Source organism: Myotis lucifugus, unplaced genomic scaffold (assembly GCF_000147115.1).
Source record: "Myotis lucifugus unplaced genomic scaffold, Myoluc2.0 scaffold_43, whole genome shotgun sequence".
Classification (NCBI taxonomy): Eukaryota; Metazoa; Chordata; class Mammalia; order Chiroptera; family Vespertilionidae; genus Myotis; species Myotis lucifugus.
Genome location: NW_005871091.1, coordinates 2,646,177 through 2,669,125, shown reverse-complemented (window position 1 = coordinate 2,669,125; position 22,949 = coordinate 2,646,177). Strand labels below are relative to the sequence as shown.

Below are 22,949 nucleotides of genomic sequence, written 5' to 3'. Positions count from 1 at the left end.
TGAGGTATTTCTTCAAGTGGGAGAGAAAAGAGAGGCATTATATATAGTTTGAGCTTCAGGGAAAAACTTATTAAGTCACAGCTGTCTCAGCTTTGCCTTAACCCAGAGCAAGCCACTGTTGTCCATTTCCCACCAACACTCATGATGATGACCAGTTACATACCGCTTCTGAGTTCCCTGATATTACAAGCTATACTTCCTCACAAAACATGTTTGGGTTCTGTCAAACTCTGTGTAAACCCCCGTGAAAACATTTAATGTGTATTGTGCATCAGAAAAGTTGAAAACCAAGAGACAGAGAAGGACAAGTCTAGAGGGCACACGATGCACTGGATTGACTCCCCAGGACCTGGTATGGGCCTGCTCAATAAAGAGTTGTTGCTTGAATGAATGAGTGTCATCCCGCAGGGGAATTCTCTCCAGCTAGCCAACAGGGAGCACAGTACAAAAGAAAAGTGGCCCAGCCAGTTGAGCATCGACCTATGAACCAGGAGGTCACTGTTCGATTCCCGGTCAGGCCGATCAATGATTCTCTCTCATTGATGCTTCTATCTCTCTCTCCCTCTCCCTTCCTCTCTGAAAGCAATAAAAATATATTTAAAAAAGAAGAAAAGTGGATGAGGGGGGCCTTGAGGTTGGGATCCCATTAAGGAACAGAAGGACTTCAGGCTGCCCTGTGTGGGGAGGAGGAGTGCAAGGGAGTGAGGGTCTTCTGAGAAGCTCTGAAGTCTACTGTAGACTGGAGGGCTGGCTAGGGTGGAAGAACAGCCCAGACAGGAGGTATAACCTTCCCATGCTCACCAGCAAAGGGGCGCTTCCCAAGTCAGGTCTTCCAAATTCCTTCTTATAAAAGAGCAAAGCTAAGCATTAGAGTGGAAGAAGTGACCCAGGAATGACGACGACTATTCCTTTGGGGACTTTAAAAGAGTAAAATATTCTGACAAAAGCAGCTCTCAACTGGGAGCGATGTGACCTTTCAAGAAACAATTGGCAAAGTCTGGAGACAATTTAGTTTCAACACCTGGATGGGGGTGGTACTGGCATCTGGTGGGTCCAGGCCAGGCCTGCAATCATCCTACAATACACAGGACAGTCCCTCTCAACAAAGAAACAATAGCCCCAAATGCCATAAGGCCTGAAACTGAGAAACCTGGGGAAGAAAAGAAAGAACCATATCGGAGTACAAAGGGCAACGGATCAGGCATCGGGGTGCATAGATTCAGCCCCTGCTGTGTGACCTTGAGGAAGTAATTTCCCTCCCTCTGGTTTGATGTTGAGAAGGTTGAACTAAATAATAGATCAAATCCAGCCCTGACAGTCTATAGTTCTAACATAAAATTAGATTTTTACAAGGCTGTGCAGTTGGATAAGAACAGATCTAACCAAAAGAGAACTTGGCTTCTGCCCTGTCCCTCCCTTCCTCCCTCCCTCCCTCCTTCAAGCCTCCCCTTCCTTCCATCAGCAAATAGTTACTGATTATCTACTATGTGCCAGGCACAGTTGGAGAGAGAGAGAGAGGAAATGGCATGGGCCAAACTGTGTCCCCCCCCCCAAAAAAAATTCATATGTTGAAGCCCTGACCCCCAATGTGATGATATTTGGAGATGAGTCGTTTGGGAAGTAATTAGATTTACATGAGGTCATGAGGTGAGGACTTCATGATGGGATGAGTGGCTTTACAAGAAGAGGAAGAGAAAAAGATCATTTTTTTTCTGGCAAATGGGAACACAGCAAGAAGGCGACCTTCTGCAAACCAGGAAGAGAGCCCTCACCAGGAAACAAATCAGCCAGTGCCTCAATCTTGGACTCCCTAATCCCAGCCTCCAGAACTGTGAGAAATAAATGTCTGTTGTTTAAGGCACCTGGTCTATGGTGTTTTGTTATAGCAGCATGAGCAGACTAATACAGAGGGGTAAAAATGGGAAGAGCAGAGTGAGGACTCTTCGCTTGTGGATCCTTCCGTTAGAAGGAGGGAGAGACCACTAATAGATCCAGCCCTGCTGGCCTCAGCACTGAGGGCAATGCCTCACTCGGTAAGTCACCCAAAAAGGATGTAAGTGAATATTTGCTCCTCAGACACGCTGAGCAGAAACATCAGGAAAGCCTGAGGAGAAACCCCTCCAAGCCAAAGGCACCGGGTCTAGGAGGCAGCCAGGGTAATCATCAGAGGTCTGACGTGAGCCCCAGGTCCACGCTCATTGCCTGGTTCTGGTCCTCGGTACCTTATTGATGTTGATGTGCAGAGTAGGCCAGGGTCCAGGAGCCTTCACAGTGTCCAGTTCCAGCTTCTTTAGATGCGTGGCTGCCTCATTGAACAGGGCAGGTGCTCCTGGAGTCAGTTCTATAAGAGACAAAAGGGAACGAATGAGGAAAAGCGAGACGGTAAAAGATGCTTCCAGAGCCCCACTGCTAGCACCTTTTCTGTCTGCCTCCTCCTCTGGCAGCTTGCATCCCTTGAATACAACTAGTTGACGGGGTGTGAGAACATCTAAGGTCAAGGTTTCAAGGCCTAACTCCCTCATATATGAGCTGGGTGGCCTGGGTGAATCACTTGACCTCTCTGAGCTTTTGTGCCATTTTACATTGAAAATAAAATGATTTACCTTTCAAAATTGTTGCAAATATGAAATGAGGTCCTGCATGTACAAATGCTTTATTAATGGTAAAGCACTATGCAAATTGGAAAGATTCGTGTTCAAGCTAACAGGCCTATATGGATGTGCCCTTAAAAACTAGGTTATGGTTCTGAAGTCAAATTCATTGATTTTTATTTCTCTACTGCTTTGGATTAGTTCCGCCACCCCTCCCACTAGCTAGTATTTACCCATTAACACATGACGTTAAATATGTGATATTCATTCCACACTAAAACTTGTGCCAAGTATTCTCTGCCATTTAGGTCTGGGGAGCTGGAACAGAGAGATGAATGAGGCAGATGCATGTGCAGACAACTCCAAATGAGAGTAATAAAAGGCTTATTTAATTGCTCCAGGAGTGAGAGAGAAGGTACTCCACAGCTAGGAATCAGGGAGGGGTGTTAGATGTCACTGATGACATCTGAGCCAGTTCCTGAGGGATGTGTAGGAGTTCACCAGGCAGAGGAAAGCAGGTGCAAAGGCCTGAGCTGGGAAACAGCACAATGCGTGGTGAGAGCAGAGTGTTGGCTGGAGCCTAGTGAGTGGAGGGAAGGCTGGAGACCTTGGCAGGGGCCAGGCTGTGAAGGTCTGTGTGTGGCCACGCTTAGACGTATGGGCTTTATTGCAGGACAGGGAGGAACCGTGGGACGGTCTTAGGCATTTGGTCAGAGCTACCTGGTGAGAGCTCCCACTTTGGCAGCTACAACCTGGAGAGGGGGTGCACTAGAGGGGGTGCCCTTGAAGGTGCTGTAACAGTTATCCAGATACAAAAAGATGCCACGGCCTAGGGCAAGGGCTGTGTGGATAGTGATGACGGGAGGGAGTTCTGATTCTTCAACACCAAGGGAATGATGAGTTCCCATTCCCGGCTTAGCCAACCGGGAATTGTTCCCTGTGGCCAACGAGTGAAGGCACAATGGCTCTTTCTTTTCACCAGCTTACAGACTCCCAAAATGTCAGCGCTGGAAGGTTCCTTGGCCATCCATGTGGACACCCTCTACCCCATTTCATAGCTGAGAAAACCAGGGATCCAAGAGGAGATTTGGCTCAATAGTGAGCCTGGGAATTGCCGCCTCTTGACGCTTGCCTCTTCCTCACTGCTTTTTCAAACCGTATACGATAAAGAATCAGTTCTTCCCCCCTGGATGTCACAGACCAATTCTTAGACAAAATATAATAGAAGTGAATTCTAGAAAAATAAAATAATAGACATACAAAACCCAAGCCCACATTTTTAAAGCTTTAACAGTTATAAAATCACCTTTAAATTGCTAAAAATGTTTCTAATGGCTTACTCTCCATTTCCATAACTTCTCTCCCTGGGATCTGAGGTCACCTTGCTCTCAGAAGAGGGATGTCAGAAAGGGGCTAGAATGGGTTTTCCTGAAATTAGGAAAGCAGATATTCTAGCCGACTCACTCCCCTCTTTCTCTTTCCGTCACCTTGAGCCTGTGCTGGAGACGGATGAAGCAGAGATGGGCTAAGGAATGAGCAGGAGGAGAGAGGATTGTCACCTTGTAATGAAATCAGCTTCCTGGTAAACCATACTCCCTACCTCGCTCCTACCTAATTGCTCAAGGCCCAGACCCAGTAACCCAGCGCTGACATTAGCCCCGTTGCACGCTGCACCTGCAGGGTCTGTGTTGAGGATGCATGGAAGCCAGCCATGCCCTGTAGCATCCCTCCCACTACCCCACCCCGGTCCCCGACCCCTACTCACTTGTAAGGGATTTGCTGCTGGAGTTTGGGGACCTCAAAGGCCCCTCCTTGTTCTCCAGGGTCAGCGAGAGGCCATAGTTTGGGTGGTGCTGGTGCTGGTGCTGGTGCTGGTGGTGGTGGTGGTGGTGGTGCCGCCCCGAAGCTTTGGTAGTGAATGGCGTGCCCCCGTTCTCCTCGATGCCGAAGGGTAGCCGGTCCGAGCTGCTGAGCCCTGGGGAAGGGAGCGGGTAGCTGTGGAGGGTGTCAAAGTCAGTATTTAGAGAAGCAAAATGCCTTCGTGTTCCTGTGCGTACTTTAAAAGAAGTTCTCAAAGCAGGAGAAAAACAAGAGAAAGCAGTTCAACAGATCCACAGGGTTATTGGAGAACAGGACAGAAGGGCAACGTTGCTCTCCAAGAAAAAGCAGAAAGTGGGAATTTGTATACATCGGAGACCTTCAACCTTAGCAAAATTCTCAACTTTGAAATGAAATAATTTCTGTTAAAAAAAGATGTTCTCTAAACAGGAAGGAAGAAATGAAAAGCAAGGATAAAAAAAACAATTTGTCAACTGTCGTATAACACGATCATAATGACAAACTGGAAGTCTTGGAGTCCCCTCTCCCTTCCTCCCCATCAGCCTCACCGTGCAGACCACCTGTTGATGTTACTGCTGTGACATCTTTTAATTCCAATGGTTCCTCTCGCTGCTTCCCAATATTGCCTTATGGAAGCCCATGTCATCTCCCACGTAGACTGCCTCAAACACAGATTCCTAACAGCCCTCCTCGCCTCTCCTCCCTCTGACCCACCCTGGCTGCTCCTGGAGGCCTTGCTCAGGACGGTCTCACATTGTGCACATGTGTGGAAGAATGTGGAAGAAGGGGTGACTTTGGCTTCTGGGTGGGGGAGGGAGTCACAGACCAGCCTCCCTTCTCCAATGATATCCACCCTCCCCATGGCGGCCACAAAGCAGGCAGCAAGAAGCACACCGAGTTGTTGTTGAAACACCTGGGTTCCCGTCTTAGTTCTACCCCAGCCTTGGGAGGAACCGTGGATAGTCGCTCTGAGCTTCAGTTTTCTGCCTGGGAACATGCAGCTGGTGAGGTGATCACTGGCATCTTCTTGGGATGGTTTACTGCACACTCACTGTTTGCAGGGCAACCCTTTCACCTGCCCACGGCACCTGCCAGCTTCATCGCAGGGGGCCGGGAGGCAGGAACAGCCCGCACAGCCGCACGCGTGCCCCCAGCACCTTCCAGAGGAGCCTGCTGGGGGCACACCGGCTCCTCGTTACTTGGAGCTCACAGTGGGGACGACTCCGTACGCCTAGTCAGAACTAAAGCAGCAGGGAGATGCTGACAAAGACCTCAGTAGAGCTGCTTCCCATGGACGGGCCTCAGAAGGGTGGCAGGCGGGTGGAACCATTTATTCTTTCGATCCTCAGGCAAGTGGACAGAACCAGGGAGCCTGGAGCCTTAAGCAGCCTCGTCTGCTTACTCAGCTGCTACACAAATACGTCATGTTCTGTGTGCCAAGGACGAGGAAAAGTTCGGAAGCACTGCCACTCGCCCACACTGCAGCCCATTAGCCTGGAACTGTGGCTCTCCAACGGGGATGCTCAGCAGAATCGGCGCAAACACCGTGTTTTTACAGCAGGTGGTGTCAGCCAGCACCACTCCCCCTCCCCCCACTGAACACTAGCGCAGTAATCATGCTCTCCAAACACTCACAGAGAAAAACACCCAACGCTCAGTTTTTTTGAAGTGCCCAGCACTGTGTCATCTATGAATGCATTTAACCTCCCAACAATCATTTGAAGAAGGGACAGGTATTGTTTTCTTTATTTTACAGATAACAGAAAGGAAGGAGATCCCTGGCTGGGTGGCTCAGTTGGTTGGAGCGTCATCCCCTGCACCAAAAGGTTGCAGGTTCGATTCCCAATCAGGGTGCATACCTAGGTTGCAGGGTCAATCCATGGTCTCTCTCTTTCCCTCTTCCTCTCTCTAAAAAATCAATAAACATATCCTCAGGTGAGAATTTTTAAAAAAAGGGAGACTAGTTAACTTTCCTAAAGCCACACAGCTAGTAAATGGCAGAGCTGGGATTTGAACCCAAGAAACCTGACTCTAGAGCCCTGTGCTCTCGCAAGTGCTAAGAGGCACTGTATTGCCACGTGGACAGAAGCAGCAGTATCATGACGTGAAAAGAACGCTGGTTGGCACTTAGCTTTGGTTTTACTGCCACTTAGCTATGTGACCCGAGGTGACTCGTTTCACTTATCTGGGCCCCAGACACTGCATATTTGGGCAAACATTTATTAAGCATTTATATGCCAGGAACTACAGCTCAATGAAGTAATTTGATCTCTGCCATGTCCTGCTGAGAGCAAGGGCAAGGTGCATTTGCTCGGTATGGTTTCCAGGACACCTGTCACTTATTTCAATTTTTATTTAGTGGAGACTAAACAGAATGGACCATTAGACCAACATATTGCTACAAGCTCTTATTAAATTCAGTGGCAGCAAGCAGAAAGTATATTTGAAAGCCGTACTTTTTCCATAATGCATTTGAGAAGAAAATTGTGTAAGCATCTTAGGAATATGACACATTACACATGTTAGGTCTATTAATTAGGGATGATTTCTTACAGCAACTTAGTGGTTCTATTTATTTATTTTTTTAAAAGAACAACTAGAGAGGAAAGATGCCCTACCTCACTTTTTCTCCTGTCTGAAAAGGTCAAGATGACACTTTTAGGGCATGGTTTAGATGTCTTTCTATAGACTACTAATTGGCAAAAGAGAACTTTTCCCATTTGTACTTCTTTGAAGACATTTTCCTAGCACGGAACTCGGCATTAAGTCTAGTGTTCACACAGGTGATGTCTGAATCGCTACCTGGGGCCAGACAGGCCTCTTCTTAGCGTCTATCCCTGGGCCGGTTACGGTACTGGCACAGTGTAGATGCAGAGTACATATTTATTGAATGACTGTCCTCATGCATTCAATTTTAATTCTCCCTGGCTAACTTAGCAAGTGTCTACTCATAAACGCTTCACCTTGCTCTCCAATCCCCCAGGTTGCCTTCCCGTTACATTCTAGTCTTTGCAAAACTGCAGAGTAAAATGTGTCACATCTTACGGAGCAACGAGAGCCTTTAGGGTTCCGTGGTAACTGAGTGTCCTGCGTGAGCCAGACAGGAAGTGCACCTCCATCTTGGAGTCCGGAATTTTCCTTGGGCGAAACTGCTATCCATGGTTTCAATGAATGGCTGTCAACAGATAGCAGGCCTTGAACACTTGCTGCTGGAAAACCCATTTTACCTCGATCTCATTCTTGCTCATTGCCACAGACGCTTCCTGATTGTGCACGAGGCACCGGGAAGCCACGGGGAAGGGCTCTCCAAGTTCGTGGTGAGATCTAGGGTTTTCACCATGCCAGATGAATTTCAGCATCCGAGTCCAAAGAATAAATATTTTATGAGTTCATTTTTGCCCTGAGGCTTATGACTAAGATTTTATTCACTGTTTTCTGCCTTGAAAAAAATACGGACACAAATATAGTTGTTTTCCTTTACGGCATTCACTTCCAATTAATCTAACGGTGCTTTCCCTTCTTGATTTATTGCAGATTTGGGGGAGGGGTTCTTATTTTTGCATCCCAGTGCCCACTCTGTGCCTTAAATGAAGATTCCCCCCCCCCAAGTTAGCAGTATTAACTTGCCTCTAGCCACTGCTTTAAATGCATCCCCACACAGTATCATATGAAATGCATCCCCACACAGTATCATACGGGAGCCCTCAAGGAACAGGGAGAAAAAGTCATCATTTCCATCAAGTGCAGCTGCTAGTGTGTAAAATAATGTTTCAAGAGCCAGTCCTTTGTCATCCCTTGCATTTTGAAAGAGCTACTGCAGACTCGGGCACCAGATGAGTGTTATTCTTCCACCCTGCAGACACTACCTAACTCACCCAAATGAATGGAAGTATCATTCATTCCAGAAAGATGCTCAGGTTCAATGCATACATTGCGTGCTCTGTGAAGGGCAGGTTTTAGACATTCTAATGGCACAAGATACCAGTATGAGCAGGAGCGGGAGCTGAACGCTGGGTTCGTGTTTTTGAGGTGAGCCAGAGGGATAATCTATTTTGGTTTTCATGAATGCTTGAAAATCTCCTCAAAGGCTCCCTCTCTGCTCCCCAGTTCGGGTAGGTTTTTCAGAAGCTTCCATTATAACCATCCCGCAAGCCTCTGAAGCTGTATTTTAAGGGCTTGTTTAATTGCCTTTAATATAGGTACAAGGTCCATTATGCAGCCCTGGATGGTGCTGGTGGGGCTGTAGGCACAGCAACACCTCTTGCTCCGGAGGTCTCAGCTGCAGAAAGTGGATGCTGAAGCTATTCCCATTCAGTTGGGGATGATTAGGTAGGTTTCTGCGGGTTCCTTACAACATGCCCACGGGATGTTCCTCTAATTATCCTAACCCCCTTTTTAGTGGATTGTCGAGACGACAGCCCTTCTGGTGTTTTAACTTCTGCAGCCTTTCCTCCAATAATGCCACTGCTGAGTCTTGGGATGTGCCTGTGCTTTTATATCCGATACATTAGAATTTTAATTGTACCTGAAAGAAATTTGTCCTTCCCTGGTCAAATGCACCGGGGAAATTCACAATGTCGAGGTGGGCATTTAAGAAGTCTGAGTGGAAAGTTCTCAATAAGCCCCCAAAAGAAAAGGAATCAGATGTTAGAAATCAATTCCTTCATCCTGGCTATTTTGATGCTGCCCACTTTCTATTTCCACGGCCTGGTATCCCACTGATGGTTACCTAAACTTCCGGACAGCTGCTTTCAAAAAACGTCTGGTAGCCCTAGCTGGTTTGGCTCAGTGGATAGAGCGCCGGCCTACAGACTGAAGGGTCCTGGATTCAATCCCAGTCAAGGGCACATGCCTAGGATGCAGGCTTGGTCCCCAGTAGGGAGCGTGCAGGAAGCAGCCAATCAATGATTATCTCCCATCATTGATGTTTCTTTTAAAAAAATTTTTTTTTATTGATTTCAGAGAGAAAGGGAGAGGGAGAGAGAGAAAATTCAATGATGAGAGAAAATCATTGATTGGCTGCCTCCTGCATGCCCCCTACTGGGGATCAAGCCCGCAACCCAGGCATGTGCCCTTGGCTGAAATCGAACCTGGGATCCTTCAGTCCGTAGGCTGATGCTCTATCTACTGAGCAAAACCAGCTAGGGCTCATCATTACTGTTTCTATGTCTCTCTCCCTCTCCCTTCCTCTCTGAAATAAAAAAGAAAAACGTTTCATAAATATCAACTTTTCCTAGCCTTCCCTTTCTTCACTATTAAAAAGGCTAAGATGACATCATTAATTCCACTTCGTCAGCCTGATCTTTATGAAAGAGCAGGACTCAAGGATAAAGGTTCTAGATCTAGACAGTTCAGAGAAAACAAGCAACCAATGGCCTCCAAGAAGAGGAAGCGGGTGTACAACCTTGCTTGTAGAGAAATGCGATTAATGTGGTTTTTACCCATCAGACTAACAAAGGTTCAAAAAGTCAGCTAAGGCTAGGAGCTTGCTTGCTGCGGGGTCCCAGAAGCCCTGTCAAATCGCTGGGGTGGGGGCGGCATAATCAGGGAGAATGTCTTTGGAGGGAAATCTCATTAGACAATATCCAAGTTAAATATGCACAAACCTTTTGACCCAAGTCTCTACCTGTAGGGAATTTAGTCTACAGAGAGATTTGTTCAAGTGCATAAAACAGAATGTACAAGGACGGCAGCCAAAATCCTAATTTCAGAGACTCGAGGAGGCCTAAATGCCCATCAATATTGATTGGTTAAATAAACACATGTGCTTTCTACCCAGAATTGCTCTGATTGACAAGAAGAAAGGCTGACTCTGGGAAGAACTAGGGAACCAGGGAATAAGAGGGTGGAGAGGAAAAGTAACTTTCAGGTGTCTTTGCTTGAATTTTTACCACTGTCTGTATTACCTACTAAAAAAAGTTAAAAAGCACAGCAGTTCCCATTAGTACTTTCTATGTAGTCTCCAAATAGCTACCCGGTTCCTCCGTTTTGTATAAGGTGAAGTCCGAAGTCGGGGCAGGTCGGGAACCGAGCGGACGCTTCATTGCAATTCCCCAAACTTCTGAGTCCCAATTGTGCCCGCAGAACGGATTCTCAGTGGTCTCACCAGGGCCCGCCCCCTGCCGATCCTGCCTTGTGCAGGTGGGAAAGCACTGTCCGCACCCTGCCTGGAATTCTCCGACAGAAATACCACTTCCATTGCTTTTAATCCCCTCTCAAAAGACCCCCATGGTGTTTCTGCTCTGAGCTTGTTAGCGTTTCAGAGACATGTTTTTATGTATTGTGTTAACCCTCTTCCATCTCTTTCCTTTGGAACCAAGCACCCCGTCCATTGCTAAAATTAGACTGTACATCGCAACCTATCCACCCAGGGGAGACACCATTCCTTGAGCTACTTTGAGTCTCCTTGTCCTATTTCTTACCACATGGACTGCTAAGGCCTTAAATCTAAAAAAAATTAAAATTAAAAAAAGCCCACTAAAAATTGCTGTCAGGTAGTATCAACCATTGTGCAAAGCACCACACATACACATCATTGAATTCTCCCAAATAGATATTGTTAAATTCCCATTTATTTATTTTTAAACATATTTTTTATTGATTTCAGAAAGGGAGAGGGAGAGAGAGATAGAAACATCGATGATGAGAATCATTGATCGGCTGCCTCCTGCCACACCCCACCCACACTGGGGATCTAGCCCATAACCTGGGCATGTGCTCTGACCAGGAATTGAACTGTGACTTCCGGGTTCATAGGTTGATGCTCAACCACTGAGTCAAGCCAGCTGAGCGAAAGTCCCTTTTATTTTTATTTTTTAAAATATATTTTATTGATTTTTTACAGAGAGGAAGGGAGAGAGATAGAGAGTTAGAAACATCGATGAGAGAGAAACATCGATCAGCTGCCTCCTGCACACCTCCTACTGGGGATGTGCCCACAACCCAGGTACATGCCCTTGACCAGAATCGAACCCGGGACCTTTCAGTCTGCAGGCCGACGCTCTATCCACTGAGCCAAACCGGTTCTGGCGAAAGTCCCTTTTAGATCAGAAAAATGAGGGGAAGAAGAAACTGGCCAAATGAGTGCACAGTTGGGATTCAAACCATGTGAGATGCCCAAGGGTCCATACTTCACTGGTCAGAGAACAAAACCCAGACCTCCACACCGGAGTCCACAGTCCTCTCATCAGCTCGAAATGTACTGTCATTTTGCTTCTGCAAACTTCCACCTGTTTCCCCACATGGGCCTGAATCCTGCCCTGGGTTGGTAGACTGTGGTGTGCCCATGCACAACCTTCTCCATCATTTGAAGGTCCCTAGCCCCTTGCATCCGGAGGAGAGCAGAACAGTGACATAGACTGTCGGAGTCCATTCATTGTCTTCACTAGCTGAGTTTAGACAGAGACCCCCAAAAGCTAGTAACCTTTGAAGTCCTAGCAAAGGTCAGAACTGCCCCACCCAGTTAATCTAGGAACCACCCAGTTAATTTAGGTAATAACAGCTGAAGCATCCCCACCTTAGTTCCCTTAATTCCTTAGATACTTGTGTAGATCCTTGTTGATTATTGTTGATCAGATATTCTGCCTATTTCTGGAAATTGTCTACCAATGAGCTAATCCATGTGTCATTCAAACCTCCTTACCCTAAGGCTAACTCAGACAAACCTCCTTACCCTAGGGCTACCCAAGACCAAATAAAAGCTTGGAGCGGCCTGAGCATCGGTGGAAGTCCTTCGGGACTTGCCCGCCTGGTCCCCCAATATTGCAAAATTATCTCGTGTCTTTTTCTTTCACTTGTGTGCGGCTCCTCTTTCAGATACCGAACCCTACTCCACGCAAAACGTGGAGGGAGTGTTACTCGACAATAGACTCGGTTAGGTAGACTTGGGGGAGGGAGATTATAATGAAATTAAAGCCATAAGAGAACCACTAGAATTCTCACATTCTTCTGCTTCACTGTGAACCTGAAGATGTACAAAACCATACTGAGCAGAAAGATCCAGCTGCTTGTGAAGATGTCCATTTACTTTTTAAAAATTATATTTATTTTATTCAGAACAATCCCAGATGAATCTTACCTTTCATACAAAAATTATAATTTAAATGAAAAAGTATGCTTTCATGGCATATTGATTGTCCTATGTGGCCTATATTTCAAACTGATAGATAATATACATGAACTTTCCTACCTTGTTAAAAACAATAATCCAAATGTAAGTTTGTCTCTTTTCAAAAGGTGTGATGTGGCAGGAAAACAGAAGACTTGGTCAGGGATCAGGGCAGAAAGCTTGATGAAGTCCAGACGGTTGCAGCATGTGAAGGGAAGAGGGAAAGGAGGGACTGCAGCAGGAACCTTCATGCCTTTTGTAGGAAAATGACGAGAGGTGGAAGCCAACCTACTTTGCCTCAGCAATGCAAAGTCATCTCAGGATTCAACATTAACTACATTCCTGGGATGAGACTCAATGTCACATCTCTCATTTCAACCCACCACGAACATCTGAGAACTGTGATGGTCACCCATTTACTTTTAAACATCATGCCTACTTACAAAAAAAAGTTGGCCTCTATTTAGTTAAAAATCGAGCCATTAAACAAGGGCAAACCTAACCAGATAGGAAACTGTGCTTTTCCAAAGTGAGCCCCTGCCCCTGCCCACCTGACTCTCCTGGGATGACTGTTACAATGGAGGCTCTTAGGTCTCACGCCGATCACTCAATTTTTAGTAAGCTGTCCAAACGACGTGTTGGTTCCCCAATTTGGGGGGAAATGGACCTATCTGCAGAATTACTGAGGATTTCTTCTTTTGCTGAGGCTCAGCTGAATGCCGATTTCAGATTTGTTTCACCTTGGAGATACCGGAGGGGATTCTTAAAATGTGCCACCTTTCCTCTACAAAGGGTCTCTCCTGCTGTTAGCAGCCGTTTGCTTTTTCTCTATCTCTGCCCCCTTGTGCCTTGTCTTGGCATCTGTCTGTTGCCTTCTTTACCAAATTGGCAGAAGCCAAATCATCCTAGCTCTATTTAAGGTATTCACCGGGTTAATTTTGGAAGATTCGGGCAATTAAGTCAGAGCTAAGTTTGGGAAATATTGATCCAAAGGGATCAATACAGCTGCTCAGGGAGTTCTCTGATGAGCTCAGATCTTAAGGGCCCTTTAAAAGCTGGAAAGTCAAGGGCAACAAAAACGATCTATTAGCTGTGTTCAGAGCAGGGCCCAGGAGGCTGGACTCATTGACCTGGAAAGATGGCGTGATATTAACAGGCAAGAAAAACGAAGGACTCCTGCAATGTCCTTATTCCTTCGTCTTCACTTTAATGAAAATCATTTTCAGCGGAAATGGTAGACCAAGAAATGAAACAGGCAAGAGAGTTTTGAAGGCCAAGCTAATTACCTGGGATAACTTCAAGACTTCCAGTCCATACGAATTACATCCATTTGACAACACTGTCAGTTCGCTGTGAGATAGTCTGAGGGATCTCAGAAAAATAATGGATGATGCAAGACCAGTAAGTACCTGAGTTTCTAAAATGCAAAAAGCGAACCCTGGTGTGGAATACTGAGCTTGGTTTTGGTGATGGGTGATACTCCAGAAGAAATGAGTAGTTTGTGAGCTCTCCAGGAGGAAGCAGTGGATCGTCTGAAATGAGTAGTTCATTAAGAAAATAACGCTCAACCTCTGTTCCTGTGAAAGGGGACCCTTGTTGAATGAATTCCTGCATGGGCAGGGCTACCAGGTTGCTGGGAGAGTTGGGGAGGTGTGAAGGGTTCCTAGACATCTGGGTGGGGGATACAGGAAGAGGGGAGTAACGGGGTTATTAGCTCATTGGCAAAGATGACGGACAACGTTTACTAGTCCAATGGCATACAAGGGGTACGGATGAGACTGCTGGTGGTGGTGAGTGTCTTTCTAGTTAGTAACTAGACTTCTGTGCAGTGAATTCATCTAATAGTCTCATGGAGATGGGGGTCGACGAGGTCCCAAATGGCAGGATGATGAGAGGTCAGAGCAGATGTGGCGGACACAGGCTTTGGAGTCAGAAATCTGACGTACCACCTCCTGGCTCTGGGACCATGTGCAAGCTGCTTGGTTAAACTCTAAGCCTGAGCTTCCCGTGTGTGAAAAGGACACCACCGACCTCAGAGTGGTCAGGGGATCAAGTGAAGTGACGTATGTAGACTGCAAAGCACACGTGTGGTTGTCGGCGCCTGTATATGACCATAGGTCAATGTCACTCTACCTGGGACTCCAGTTTACCGAAGCTGGACTGTTCTCTGCCAGGCAGTGACACTCAACGTGACCTCAATGCCTCAAAGGAGAACACCACAGACACAGTGAATGCTATCCAGATGATGAGGCTGAAGCCAGAACATGCGTGGTGGTCAATGTCCTACTCAAAATGTGATGCCCCACACTGGGTACAGTTGCTCAGATACCTTTGGACCAGCTCAGAGATGACATATGAACTGTCTGTTCGCCGGTTCGATGTTTCCTTTAGAGTGAATGTGGAATCATTAATTTGCTGAACAGACATTCATGGAGCACCTGTTACCCATCAGGCACTGGGGAACAAAGGTGGAGGTGGCACAAAGTCAGACTTAATTAAGAGCTGTGTACAGGCCCCAGGATGAGACTCAGAGGCAGTGTCAATACAAAGTGCACCACTGATATATATGAGGGTGGGGACAGTGGGATGGAGCACAGACACTAACCCAGTTTGCAGAGCTGGGGGCAGTCAGGATCCCTGGGAGACCGAGGCTGAGTGGAAACGTGAGTATGAGCAGGAGTCGGGCAAAGGGGAGGGGAGTGACAGCATTCTCGGCAGAAGGAAGTGTTTGCAAAGGCACAGATGGGAGTGACAGCAGGGTATGGTGAATGTCAGGAACTACACGCAGTGTGGAGCTGCAGGAGCTTAAACAGGAGGGTGAGGAATGGGAACTATGCTAGCTAGAGCAGGGGGATTCCACAGAGAAGGCCTTGGGCTTCGTCCCATGGGTGATGGAGAACCCAGGCAGATGTCAAGCAATGAAATGACACCATCAGATGGTGTTTCAGAAAGCTCTCTCTGGGGGCTGTGAGGAGAACGCGCTTGTCAGGAGAGATCAGAGTCAGGGAGATCAGGAAGAGCACCTCGCAGCCAGAGGAAAGATCAAGGTCAGCGGCAAAGAGAGAGGGCGGCTGAACAAAATACCAAGGAGAGGGCTGTCTGGATACGCGTGGCGACAGGAAGAGGAGATGCCAATGATATATAAGTTCTTACCGTGGGTAAAAAAGAGAGAACTGGGGTAAACTTTTTTTCCCCTTTTGGTAAGAGAGGAGAAATGTTAAGTTTTGGCACGTGGACTTTGCGGTGTACTTGGAATATACAAGTTGAAATGTCAGTCTAGTCTGAGGGAGAGAGGATGGTTTCAGTGTCGGCAGCACCATAAAGTCACGATGGGATGAGAAGACCCAGGTAGACGTGACAGTGAGGAGAGCTGTGGGCAGAGGAGGGGCTCCTGGGAAAGAGCAATAGTTCAGAGGATGACAGGAGATACAAAGACCGAAGAACAAGTCCCAGGGCCGGAGAATCAGACACCACAGAAGCCAAGGGCACAGAGTTCCCAGAAGCTGAGTGAGTCACCATCACCATCCAGTGTGGCAGACAGAGGTCCACGCAGCTGAGGAATAAACAGTGTCCACGTGACTTAACCATGAGGAGGCCGGAAGCATGCAAACTGGTTAGACTTTCTCGGTTTCAGACAACTGAGCCCACGCACGTTGCTTTAAGCACAAGGTATTTATTAGATGCATTAGACAGAGTACACAGTCTCCAGGGGGCCACAGACACAGGGCTGGAAGTCACTTCCCAGGAACAGCAGCTTGTCCTGTGTGTCCAGGACACACGCCCGCGCTCACGACAGGACTGCGACAGGACACACCCACTGCCACCTGGGACCAGGGCCAGGCTCCCGATGAGGACATGGCTCCGCCACTGCCTGCGAGAGCCACTCCCCCAAGGGCAGTAGCACGAGCTGATCCGCGCCACCTGATGGAACGCTTGCCGTCAGACCTCCGAGAGCGCACGGTCACATCCCCTACATCCCCCACAAATGTTCCTTCTGCGCAGCACAAAATGAAGATCGAGTCACAACGAGCAAGAATAATCTTTATTCTTGGGAAACACATTTGTAAAAACGTATCAATAAGATTAAAAGCTTCAGAACACATTTATTTGGACGCAGCACAGACACGGAGCATCAGGACATATGGAGCATCAGGAATATACTTGTAAACAAATGTCTTGGGGGGGAGTTTCTACAACACAGACCGCACTGTGCAGGGTGCGCCAGCCAATTCCCTCCTTCTGGAGAGGGTTTTGTGGTAACCAAAGAAAATTTTCAGATTTCAGCAATAAAATTCTCAAGGGATGTCAAGACATGCTGTTAAAGGCTTGAAATGGGCCGAATTTACAATGACATATATAAAAATGGCACGGGAACTGATTTCACAAAAATTCTAAGGAAAAACATCGCAGGCCTACCTATGAAGAGAAATGATGTTTGATTCGTGGCTTGAAATGGGGGAAAATAAATATACTGGTACTAGTTCTACCCTAAAAGACAACAAATTAATTTTCTGGTTCTAGCAAAAGACTGTGCAACACCCCTCCTATCCTCATCTACAGAATGCTTTGGCACAACGTTGTTAAAATCTTATGCCATATGTGTCTCAGATGGCATGTCGCGTCATAAAAGAGTGATGTCTGGGGTAAAAACCCAACCCTCAAGTTCTACAAATTCCGACAGCATCTCTATCCATAATCATGTCTTCTGCAATCATGCAAGTTAGCAGCACCAATCATTAAGACGTTAAAAAATTATTCTGGTTCTCGAGCAGCAAATCCTACCAAAATGGATGCTATGCAGCTTATGATTAGTCAAATCTCTAAAACTCCAAGTGGCTAAACTGTCCTCAGACCTGAAATTCAGAGTCTCCCTGCATGATATAACATCTATCCAGTCCGTACACTTCATTTAGCTTCTGGATGGGGTGGCCTCAGTTAGAGAAGTGGATGTTGCCATTTTCCTATGAGATCGTTTGCATGTTATAGCCTCAGCCTAGAAATACTATATTTCAATGGAATACTATATTTCACGGAATTTCAGAGTTGGAAAGGACCTTGACAATCGATTAGTCCAACCCAGTCTTTTCTGATGAGGAACATGAGGCCCAGAAGGGGCAATGGCTTGTCTAAGACCACACAATGGCAGAGGCTGGACCCCAGCCACCTCCATCCCCACCATATCACTAGTACTCTCTGCAGAGCTATCTTCCCACGTTTCCCTGGTTTTATTTGGTCCCACTCATTAAATAACAAAGAAATATCAGGTACATAGCAATACAATACACATAGACTTTTACTCCAATTTTAAAATCAGAACATCGACGTGATTCCTGAGTCTTTACCTACCTTCATTTTATTGAGAATGCAGCCAACAGTACGTTAGGACTAGCTATGGGGATTACTTTCCAATATTTACACGGGCATGGAAAACACCTTTCAGCACTATCCCTCAGACACCTTTACAAACGCAGCCACGCGACGCCCAGACACCTTTCATGGGATGGAATGCAACGGGGATGGAGCATGGAAGTGAGATGGCCGGTCCCTCAAAGCGCAGTCATGAGTTTATCGCGACACACCACACTCTGCACGCCTCCTAAGTTCTTCTGGTTCTGGTTGTGGACATAATCGAGATGGATGTCGTCTGCACTGGCCGGCGCTTTCCAACGCGGCCTGTCATCCTCAAAGGATGGCCTGTTGCGTTTGCAGAGTGAATGGTTAGTGGGGGGATGGAAGGAAACTCAGAAAAGAGTGAGACAACATGAGCACAAAGGGACTGGGCGGGGTAAACCACGAATGACAGGAACGGGAACGGCTTACAAGCGGAAATGGATGGATTTTCTGCTGCAGGTCATCTACCCGCTTCCAAGGGGAGAAAAGCTCTGTCTATGGCTGGGCCAGCATCCCTGCAAGGTCGGTCTGGGGAAGCCAGGTCAAGGTGGAAAAGGTGCCTTTGCTAGGGGACGTCTCAGGCTGTTATGTGCATGTGCCCTGTGAATGTCTTATGCAGCATTTGCCAAAAGTGTTGGAACAAATCTCTTTTCCTGGGGTAGGTATCTCAGACAGCGCCTCTTTAACTCGCTGGAGGGCCTGATAAAACACAAAATGCTGGGCCCCATCGGAGATTCTGATCCAGCAGGTGCGGGGGCCCGTGAATCTGCATTCACAAGCTCCCAGGCAGGCGGGCCACCGAGAGGAGCTTGGTACCAGCCTTCCTCAGAATTACCCTGTGGAATGCTGGGCGGGGTCATGCCTCCGAAGGAAACTAATGATACACTCAGCAGCAAGGAGTGTAAAATTCTGTCAAAACAAGGTTATTAAAAACAGCGTTTCTATAAACCTCTTCTGTTTCTCACGTCTGCAAAATAAACTGCCTTTGCAATCCAGAAACATCGAGAAGCATTACTCCACCAGTCTGACTTGCTTTGGAAGTTACACAAGTATCGCGTGTTTATGCTAAAACCGCACTGTTGTCCCACAGGGTCCCCCACAAACGTGGTCAGAACTGTCAAGAACCAGGTGCCCCCGCCTGCCCTGCTCTGACCAGACTTGGTCCCATCACTCCGTCCTCGGCGCTTTCTCGCAGAGCAAGGCTGCCTTGCCAAGAAATAACCGTGCGCACGGAACTCACCAGCCATGTTTCTAAGAGAGCTTCTTAAACAGAAACACCCATGAAAGCTGGTCTTAAAAGGAACGTTTGCCTTGACAAAGCTGGCAGGAAAACGCTCTCGAGCCTGACTACAGACACAAGGCAGGTGCCGGTGTAGTTGGGAAGGGTCGTGGTGGGTTAGGGCCGAGGGGAGCAGGCACAGCCCACTCGCCGCTTATTACCGTAAATAAGTTTTATTGGCGCACAGCCACACCCATGCACTTCCACACTGGCCGTAGCTGCTTTCCGGCTACAACGGCAGAGCTGGGCAGCTGTGACGGAGACCACAAAGCCGAAAGTACCGACTACCTGGCCCTTTATGGAAAAAAGGTCACTGACCCCTGAGTTTAGAAAAAAAGATCCGTTGCTACAAAAAAGGAAGCCCTCAATCCACCCCTGAAAAAACAGAAAAAAAAAAAAACAACAAAAAAAAACCTCTGTCCAAAAAATCCACAACAAAAATCTTCACGCTTTAGTCATATTTTTATAAATGAATTCTCAGGACAGGGAAATGTTACTTAGACATTTAAAGTAACATTTCTAACACAAAACCAAACTCAAAATTTCTGAGGTTAGAATGACTTAAAAAAAACAAAACAAAACAAAAACCCTGGCCCAATTCATTTTGGTGTCATAAAGCGTAACTTGAGCAAATCCAGAGTCTCGCTGGCTGCCTCTGCTCTGCTCAGGATTTATCTCGGCCGTGACAAGGCCACTCTTCACGGCGACTGCTGATGCAGAACTTTAACTCATGACTCAGTAGAAGCTGAACTTTTCAGAGAAAAGAACTCGTGTAGGGGCGGCTCTGTGAGCTCAGGCACTTACCTGACGTTTGGAGAGTGAGGGTGCCACCGTGGCTGGCTGGGGTGAATATTGGGATGATACTGAGGCTAGAAAGAAAACACCAAACGTGATTATTCGATGACCTTCTGATTTCAATGGTCTTCATTCACTTTCTCTTTTACTGGCATCCACCTAAGGGGCTGTGAATGGAAAGGCTATAACTGAACGCTGGCGGGGAGCCTGGGGGGTGGGGGGGACGTTTCTCAGGACGATCACATTTCCCCTGGACAAAGGCTGGGGCTGGGAAGCTGCCCGGGAAGAAAGGGGAAGGCATCGGCCTTGAAAGGGTCCCCCCCCGAGAGTGCCCAGGACAGGCCACAATCACCTCTCCCGAGAGAACAAGGGAACAGAGGAAGGTGCCAGAAAGACAGGGAGGATGGTCGGCAATGTTCAGAAACCCTTTCTGTCACTGCTGGAAATGACGGCAACCGTGGGTAACACCTACGTCTGCACGCACACAGACCAGGACGGGAAGGGGTACCATCGGCTGTGGGAACACGCCTTCTCCCTTGTTTGAGCAGTAAAAATAATTTTCTAAAGCATGACCCAAAATACCCCCCAAATCACCCAGAGCACTTATTATCGTGACAAAACGGAAGGGAGAAATTGGTCCACTTGAAGATGGGCACATAGATCCAGGCTGATGACCCACAAAATGACCCAGGGAAGAGGCTGGCTGGGGCTGGCTGGGTGGCAGGTGCCCATCCACGTCTGGCCTGCAGAGGGCAGCGGTCCCAGACGTAGCCAGAAGCCAGGGTGCTTCTCAAGGCTAAACTTTCTACCTGGCAAATTAGGCCCGCCTGACATTTAAGCCACTCCAGTCTTGCCACCATCACTCTTTTAATTATTTCCTCCCCTTCGTCTCCCTTCCCTGCTGCTCTGGTTAATAAGCAGAAGGCTACTCTCTGTTATGGAAAATTCTCAGCAATTCTGTTTTCCCAGACCCCAGATGCCCTCCCTGCTGCCTGTTCTGTATTCCAGAGGCCTCTCTCTTTCCAAGACGCCTGTCAGCAAGCTAAGTCTGCAGCCCCCGATAGGACGTGCTGCAGGAAGATGGATCTGGAGGAGATCCCTCCGCAGCAGAATGTGAGGGCCGACCAGGGCTTTAGAATCTCCCCGATGCACTCTCTTCACGTTGCCCTCTGAGGGGATACAGAACCCCAGAGAGTTGAGAAGATTTGCCCAAAGCCCAACTGTTCTGGCCCCAAGTGAGGCTCCAGCAATGGGGTCCTCAAGAAAAAAGAGTAACAGATTAGAAACGGCCCTCCTATTCCCTCTCTTCAAACACAACCGCATCAGATTCCTGGGAGACGGGGTGGGCACCGTATCCACAAGGACCCAGAAGAAGGATACTCCAGACCCTTCCTTGGTGTCCTCTGGCAACTTACTCACAAGCTGCCCAGGAGTATTTTTTTTAATGTTAACCCAGAAGGTTTTCAATCGGGGCAGTTATGTTCCCCGGGGACAACTGGAAATATCTATGTGCATTTTTGCTTGTCAAAACCACAGGGGGGTTACCTTTAACGATTGGGCAGAGAAGAGGGAAACTAAACATCCTGTAACTCTAGGGACAGTCCCAAACAAGGAAGAACCGTCCCGCCCCAAATGCCAGGAGCGTCCTCACCGGGAACACAGCAATCCATCCTCCGCAGTTGGCTAGCCTTGCTGAGCTCAGAATAAGACACGCTGCAATCCCATCCCATCCTCCTGAAACCCTTTCTCAGCACTCAGATGCTTATCGGGCCACTTCTCAGGATGTTCTCTTCCCGGTCCATTGACTCCCGATCCTTGACAGAGCAACGCAGAACCTCTGAGAGTAGCAAGGCACAGAGGTCCAGTGGTTGCCAAAAATGTTGAGAACAACAATGCGAAGGAAACAGATTTTGTAGATCTGATTGCAACAAACAATCGCCTCGCCGTGCACTGTGAGCAGAGCGTGCAGGGCGCACTCACCCACGAGGCTTGTGGGGAAGACGGCCGGGGCAGCGCTGAGCTAGGACGGCTTTGCTTCATTTACTTTTTCATGTCACTCACACAGTAATCCCCAACAACTCTCCCTTCCCCCACAACATCCCAGCCACTCACACCCGAAAATCCCTCAAAAACAAACAAAAAAACAATCTGAATAAGAAGATTCAAGAACCGAAAGAAGGCCAGGAGATCAGGAAACCGGGCCCTTCCCCTGGCAGATCGAAGTCCCTTTCAGGTGTTATTCCCTAAACCTGGAAGTCACGGGCAGGCTCTGCACAGCGGGAAGATGACTTCAGGTACAGAAGACAATACTACAAATTTCTTCTGGAGCATAATGTGGAGCCCTCGTAAAGATAATGTACCTGGGGACCCACCCCCACCTGAGGAATTAGTATCTAGGAACAGAAGATCAAGAATGAGACTAGTTAGAACGAGGCTCCAATGTGGACTCATGATAAAGTCGCTTTGTTCCTGTGACATGCAAAACCAGATTGGTGACAGGGCCCCTTAGACATTCACAACGCCCAGGACAAGAAAGCTGATCCCAAGTTGGGAGTTCATCAGACGTGGATGCTGCCTCTTATAGGCAAATGACAATGGAGGAAGTGAGGGCACCTCGCCCACCAGGGTTCCCCAGCTGGCCGCTCGTGACAACCACCTCTGGAGCTCTGACGCTCTCTCATACCCAGACTCCTGATTCAGTCCCCGCAGGGGGAGGCCCCAGCCCCGGTCATTGGTTTGAAGCTTGCCAGACGGTGGGGCAGGGCTGGGAACCACTGGTGCTGGTGACCTCCAGTGAAGAGGGCCAGAGAGGCTCTGGGAAGGAGATGGCTTCTGAGGCGGGCTCTCTCCAGACAGGAGGCAAAGGAATTCCAGGGAGACGAGTATGGTCCAAGGCATGGCGGGAAGAAATTAGGGGGCAACGATGATGTAATTCTCTGAGAACTGA

The 22,949-nt window shown here is 47.7% G+C and overlaps 1 protein-coding gene across 1 annotated transcript in view; it reads right to left on the bottom strand.

The window, feature by feature from the left end:
- Positions 1-22,949, bottom strand: part of EPB41L4B (erythrocyte membrane protein band 4.1 like 4B) — a 106,794-nt gene that overhangs the window by 29,309 nt on the left and 54,536 nt on the right. Inside the window, 3 exon segments of the mRNA XM_023753296.1 lie at positions 2,223-2,341; positions 4,357-4,586; positions 20,012-20,076. Coding sequence (XP_023609064.1) covers positions 2,223-2,341; positions 4,357-4,586; positions 20,012-20,076 — 414 coding nt within the window.